The 7,500-nt window shown below is 35.9% G+C and overlaps 1 protein-coding gene across 1 annotated transcript in view; it reads right to left on the bottom strand.

Moving 5' to 3' along the window:
* Window positions 1-5,590, bottom strand: part of LOC113804312 (monocarboxylate transporter 12-B) — a 16,515-nt gene extending 10,925 nt beyond the window's left edge. The window contains exons 1-2 of the mRNA XM_027355178.2: window positions 4,627-5,590; window positions 1,268-1,538 (exon numbers count right to left, since the gene is read on the bottom strand). Of these exons, the coding sequence (XP_027210979.2) occupies window positions 1,268-1,538; window positions 4,627-5,028 (673 nt within the window). The 5' untranslated portion in view covers window positions 5,029-5,590. The remainder of the gene's footprint in view (window positions 1-1,267; window positions 1,539-4,626) is intronic.
* Window positions 5,591-7,500: the final 1,910 nt, after the last annotated feature.

Raw genomic sequence — 7,500 nt, 5'->3', positions numbered from 1 at the left:
ATTATTTCCATTTTGTCTGTTCTTATTTGCCTTTGTAATTATTATTCAATATTAGTCTAGATCATTTGTATTCTCTTACATGCAGATTCTGATGATGGACACAGTTATTGATGTCCGAAAGCTCAATAAATAAATGAATATACGCAAGATGTGGTTTCCTGCTGTCCTGGTCCTCCTGTTTATTATAAGAATCCGTTTCCCCCGTGGAACATCTATTGTGGATATATATATATATATATATATATATATATATATATATATATATATATATACATATATACATATATATATATATGTACGTATGCATATATGTATATGTATATACATATATGTATGCATTATTACACACACACACAGATATCTATATATCTATCTATCTATCTATCTATCTATCTATCTATCTATCTATCTATCTATCTATATATATATATAAACATATACATATATGTATGTATATATGTATATATATATATATATATGTACTGTACATATATTGTATACACACACACACACACACACACACACACATTTATTGTATATATATATATATATACATATATATATACATATATATATATACATATACATGCACATATATGTACATGTATGTATGTATATATATATATATATATATATATATATATATATATATATATATGTATGTATGTATGTATGTATGTATGTATATACCTATATAGGAACGTAAATTCATATATAATACATTTGTAGGTTTATATATATATATATGTATATATATATATATATATGTATATATATATATATATATATATATATATATATATATATATATATATATATATATATATATATACATATTTGACTGCATAAATATTTGCCCACAATTGGACTACCAGATATAGGGCCACAGTATATCTGCTCATACCATGGAATTCGGGAAAGGGGGGGGGGGAGCTTGCGTCGGGAGAATTGCTATCGGTCGCCATATTGGTATACGGCCGACCTCGTTCATTCTGCTGGACTAGTCTGTTTTTGTTTGGTTTGTTTATTTCATTATTCCTTCGATTAATATAATTATTACTAACGTTTTCCTTATGGCTATTATTATCAATGTCATTATTATTATCATCCTCATTATTGTTACTGTTTTATATATATATATATATATATATATATATATATATATATATATACATATATATATATCGTTACCGTTAATGTTATTATTGTTTTTATTATTTATCATTATTACTGTTATCATTATCATTTAAGAGCGTTAAGGACTCACCCGCCAGGAGAGCGAAGGAGAACAGGAGGAACTCTGCCGTGGGCGCGAAGGCGGAGACCATGAGGGCGAGGGCGGTGGAGAGGATGCCGTAGAGGGCGATGGGGCGCCAGCCGAATTCCCGGGTCAGCGGGCGGCACACCAGGGCGAACAGGTTCCAAATGAAGCAGAAGATGCTGAAGATCCAGGCCGTGGTGGTGGACGACGTGTGGAGGTCCAGCAGGAAGCGGGAGAAGAGGATGCCGAAGCAGGGAGGGATCATCGGCAGCAGGTTCTGGCGAAGGCGAGGCCGGGTCACGAGCACAGATGACACACACACACATACACGAGGGGCACGCACACATACATACACATGCACATACACACATAAGTCTCTTCAAACCAGTGTTCTGAAAAGTGGAACTAACCCTAACTGCCGCTTCTGTGTCAAGCATCTTGTAACCATTGACCTCCTTGACTCCTACAAGATTATATATATATATATATATATATATATATATATATATATATATATATATATATATATATATATATATATAAACACACATTGACCTAGTTGGGAAGGACATCCATAAGAAATTAAGCCTGAATTTGAAACTACAACTTACCCGCTAAAGAAAAAAACTGGAATGAATATGAGCCTGAACCAGTCATTGAAAATTACATTGTGGCTATACTGTACTTTGGGATTTTGGGCCTGATATTGTTGTGAAAGATGATGTTAACATAACCTGCTTTATGCTAGACATTGCTGTCCCTGCAGATAGAAACGTCTCCCCAAAAGATTTTTTTAAAAGTGTCAAAATATAAAGATTCTCAAATCGAAATTGATAAAATGTGACACATCAAAACAACAGTAATACCAGCTATTGTCGGTGCCCCATAGGCCTGACCAGCGAAATCCATGTGATTTTCTTGCTAAAATTCTCAGTAACATTCAAATTCACTCACTCTAAGTTCTCCCTTCTCACTCCTAAGACTACCTCTCGAGATACGTGGATGGTCCCCATTGCCAACCTTTCCTTCGCTTCTGACAACTGAATCGTAACATACAGTTGCTCAAATGATGATGATATTGATAATGATAATACTTATAATGGTATCAGTAATAATAATGATAATGATGATGATAATGATAAGGATGATGATAATAATGATGATAATAATGATAATACCGATGATAGTAATAATAATAAGGATGATGATGAAAATGATAATAAAAATGATAATAATAACAATAACAATAGTAACAATAATAATGATGATAAGAATGATAATGACAATATTAATAACAACAAAACAATAATGATGATGATGACAATGATGATGATGATGATGATAATGATAATAATAATGATAATGATGATGGTGATGATGATGATATTACTACTACTAATGATAATAACGATAGGAATAATAATGGCGATAATAATAATGATGATGATAACAATAATAATATTGATATTAATAATGATGATAATAGTAATAATAATGATAATGATAATAACAATGATGATGATGATGATGACGACGATAATGATAAAAATAATGATAAGAATAATAATAACAATATTGATAATGATAATATAAATAGTGATAATAATAATAACAATAATAATAATAATAATAATAATAATAATAATAATAATAATAATAATAATAATAATAATAATAATAATAATAATAGTAATAATAATAATAATAACAATAATAGTGATAATGATGATAATAATAATAACAATAATAATGATAATGATAATAATGATAATAATAATAATAATAATATGATAATGATAATGATTATGATAATGATAATAATAATAATAAAAATTATGATAATGATAAAGTGTATCATTATATCAGTGTCGATGATGGTAATAATGATGCTGATGCCAAATATCAAAATCATAATGGTGACGATACTGATGGTAATGGTAATGATGATAATGATGATAATGATGATAATGATGATAATGATGATAATAATTATACGGCAGCACGATGATTATAACCAGTCAGTGTTACTATTCCGACATTAATGATAACGGTATTTAAATGATGACAATAATACCAATAACAATACCAATGACAATGAAAATGTCATCAGTGGTAACAACAACAACAAAAAATGAAAATAATAAAATAGACAACAGGAAAATAAACACAACATAATGATAATAATAATAATAATAACGATTATAATAATGATAATCCACATGTTAAAAGCAATATTGATAATTGCTGGAGATATATGATATTGCAACTGGCAACCCTCTCGTCTCGTGTTCTTTGAAAATACTAAACCAAGGTTATGACAACACAGACATTTGAATCCATTTTATCTGATGCTGAAACCGTTTGATTTGAAATTATAGATATCCATTGATTATGTATCTCAATTCATTTGCAAACAAATACAAACAAAATTATTGTATGATTGCACTGTTGATAGGAATAATGATGAAGACTGTTGTGTTAACGAGAATGATATTGGCAGCGATGATATGAACCCTTTTATTTATAATAACAATTACGAGACAAAACAAGGAGAAGCGGAACAAGCAAAGCAGGGAATGACAAGAATCTGTTTCATGGACCGTTTTCATCGGCCATGCGCATGACGACTCGCCAAATATTTCCCGCGGCGATAGACGTTCCGCGCATGGCAACAGAAGGATATTTGTTTTCTATATTCATGCATGACATCATTGCTCTAATATGACAGCGTCCACACATTCGTTTATACAGATGGGATAAAAATAAGACTTTAAAATATTTTTGATAAATAGTATAAAATAAAAATATAGATTATGAGTACCAGATGATATGGCAACGTTGATGTGCATCTGGGCGTCGTGTCCCCTGCGACCAATACCACGCCTATCAAGGCCACGGAACGCAGTAACGCACGACGCTTGTGCAGAATGAACAACTATAAGAGCAGGTCAGCATATTAAAGTGCAGCATACTGACAGTTGAATTGGACACTATGCCTTTATTAATTAATGATAATCGTGAATGTTCAATCTTAATGACTTCATATTCGTATTGTGAACATTGAATTTCAGGATAAAATTGTGGTCTGGATATTAACCTAGGTTGAATATGAATTGATTAAAATTATGTCAGATTCTGGTCTTACAGTTTGCAATTTTGGTAGCTTACATCTCCATGCAATGTAAGCATTATAAATGAAATTTGATATATTCATTGCATTACAATCTCCATGACAGGTAACATTATTAATAAACAAAAACAATATTGATTATGGCGAGGGGATTTGACAACCAAAATTACCACTGATTACGTTCTTCACTGAACCTTCGTTAGCGCTGACCTCCGAGGCCTCAGCGACGACTCACCATGATGATGAAGGCTCCGACGGTGACCGCCCACCCCCAGCCGCCGTCGGGAGGGGCCAGGTCCTCCTCGGGCGCCGCCTGCCCTAGGGGCTTCGGCTCCTCCAGGGGGCCGTCGTGGCGTCCTTGGCGAGCGACGTCGGGAGGCGAAAGGTGTGTCTCCTTTTCTCGTTTCTCTTGCTTTTCTCTTTGCTTTATTAGTTCGTCTTTCTTTTCCTTTTCTTTCCTCATTTCGTCATCTTTCTTCTCCTCATTCTCCTTATTCTCCGAATCATTTTCCTCTTCTCTCTTTTCATCTTTCTTTTCCTCCTCCTCCGTTCTTTCCTCCTTTATCTCCTTCTCTCCCCACTCCTCTCTTTTCGCTTCAGCCATCGCTTCTTGTCCTTGCCCTTCTCCCCTTTCCATCGTCCTGTTTCACTTGATGTCCTCCCTTTTCCCTGAAGCCCTTGCAGGATTGTCTCTTATCGTTTCAAGATCATCATGAAGGGAAGGACGCAGTATGCTGAGGACGACTGGGAGACCCATCAGTACGTGGCATTTTTACCCACAAAAACACCAGAAGAAAAAAACAAAGAGAAGAAAAACACTCCTGCCCGAGAAAGAACTTCACTGCGACATAAAAAAAACACGTAAGAATGAAATCACATCAATACACATCACCCTTCACCGTGGATCTCCAGGCTTTTCGACTAGATCCATTTCTCTCTCCTCTTTTTTATCCTTCTCTTTCTCTCCTCGTATATATACCAACCAGCGTCTTGAGAAAGTACTCTAAAAACGTTATCAATCGCAAAGTAATGATGATATCCCCGTCGATAAGAGCAATAACCACAACGACAGCGTGATAGCAACTTCTCCCGGTCCGGCAGTGAGATGCTGGCGGCGAGAGAGCGTGTGAGATGAGGCTCGGGAGATGAGGAAGCTGGCCAAGCTTACTGGGCGCTCCCGGTACCCGCTTCACGCCGCTTGCTACAGGGAAGCCTTGGCTCAAGGTTACTTCGAGATGCTGGTCAGTTTCTGCTTCTCTCTTTTTTAACTGGACGTCTACAAGTGTTGCTTGCGTGTGCTGTGTTTAGCCTGGGATGTTTTGTATGTGTGTTTTTTTGCCTCAGTGCCTCTCTCTCTCTCTCTCTCTCTCTCAATAAACGTGTCAAAGTAAAAAAAAGTCTCTCTCTCTCTCTCTCTCTCTCTCTCTTTCTCACCCACTCACTCACTCTCTCTCTGTCTGTCTGTCTGTCTGTCTGTCTTTCTCTCTCTCTTTCTCACCCACTCACTCACTCTCTGTCTGTCTGTCTGTCTGTCTGTCTTTCTCTCTCATCCTCTCTCTCTCTCTCTCTCTCATTCTCTCTCTCTCTCTCTCTCTCTCTCTCTCTCTCTCTCTCTCTCTCTCTCTCTCTATCTATCTATCTATCTATCTCTATCTCTGTATGTGTGTTGTGCATTGTCATGCCTGCTTGTGTATATCCTTTTCTCACAACTCGCACAATCTGTTATTAAAATCTCTCTGTGTACACTAGTTTGCATGGGAAATGTGTGTCGTTATCAGCTATGTGTTTTCCATTCTCCCAAGTCAGAAGAAACACAATAAACAAAAATAAGTATATTCACACACTGAAAGGCCTTTCTCTGCCTCCGTCACATGCGGTGTGAGCTGGAAGACAAGAACAACAGCAATAGTTTTCCTAGAACTGTTATGTAACTTTTAACTTAATCTAGTGCTATGGAGTTAAGTTTCATTCGTATTTTTTATAGTGATGAGAGAGAAAAAAATTCTGCTGCATGTCGACATACACATATACGCACGCACACACAAACACGCATACACATACATGCTCACACGTGCAAACAAATACACACAAAGAAAGAACAAAACACAGATACAAGCAGACAAACAATCATATACATATGTATAAGCCTTCCAGCTCAAACGCGCCCAGTCATGCACATACGCACACACACAACCCATTAAAAAAACACATATCAATCTATATTTCTACGTCTCTGAAATTCAGTATCAATACGCCAAAGACACACACGTAAACCAAGCATATAAAACAAGAATTTCCATGAATCAGAATTCAACGAGGCTTCCGCTGAATCACGCACTCGTTGCAGCTGGGGGCAGGTCAGCGTTAGCCTCGCCGAGCGTACCGTGCACAGGTCGCAGCGGAGGGACCGGTTCTCTGTGTTCTTATGTTCGATAGGATAGTAACGGGTGTAAACTGGCGGTTTTACGTTTCATGGTGTGATAACGTCGTTCCGTGCTTTTGAAATTCTTTTTTTAAATCAGATATATGAGCAATATATGACCAAGGTATTTTAAGTTTTGTATATGGACCTTGCGTATCATGAACCTCACGTTTATATCATTATCATGTAAAGCAACGCAATGCTGTGTCAAGTATGTCGAGAGTTGTTATAGCTTTATGATGGCCATATAACACGGAGTTTATCTCTCTCTGTCTCTGTCTCTGTCTCTCTGTCTCTGTCTCTGTCTCTCTGTCTGTCTGTCTCTCTCTCTCTCTCTCTCTCTCTCTCTCTCTCTCTCTCTCTCTCTCCCTCTCTCTCTCTCTCTCTCTCTCTCCCTCTCTCCCTCTCTCCCTCTCTCTCTCTCTCTCTCTCTCTCGCATAGCCTCACAATTTTCACCGCAATACTTTTTATGGTTTTCTTTGACTTTATATTCACGATCGCTGACTAAAATGAAATAAGAACATTAGAATATACTGATCATTCAATAAACTATAATAAGGATGATAATGTTTAAGGGCACATATTTTCCTTTATTCTAAAATTCAAAGTTATTGCGTACAAAGCATGAAAATGGAGTTCAGAATGACATGGTGAAATTTCATGTCCTCTTGTCCCTCCTAAAAACT

This window comes from Penaeus vannamei, chromosome 42 (assembly GCF_042767895.1).
Source record: "Penaeus vannamei isolate JL-2024 chromosome 42, ASM4276789v1, whole genome shotgun sequence".
Lineage (NCBI taxonomy): Eukaryota > Metazoa > Arthropoda > Malacostraca > Decapoda > Penaeidae > Penaeus > Penaeus vannamei.
Note: the sequence above shows the minus strand (reverse complement) of the source record. Positions and strands in the feature narration are given on the sequence as shown.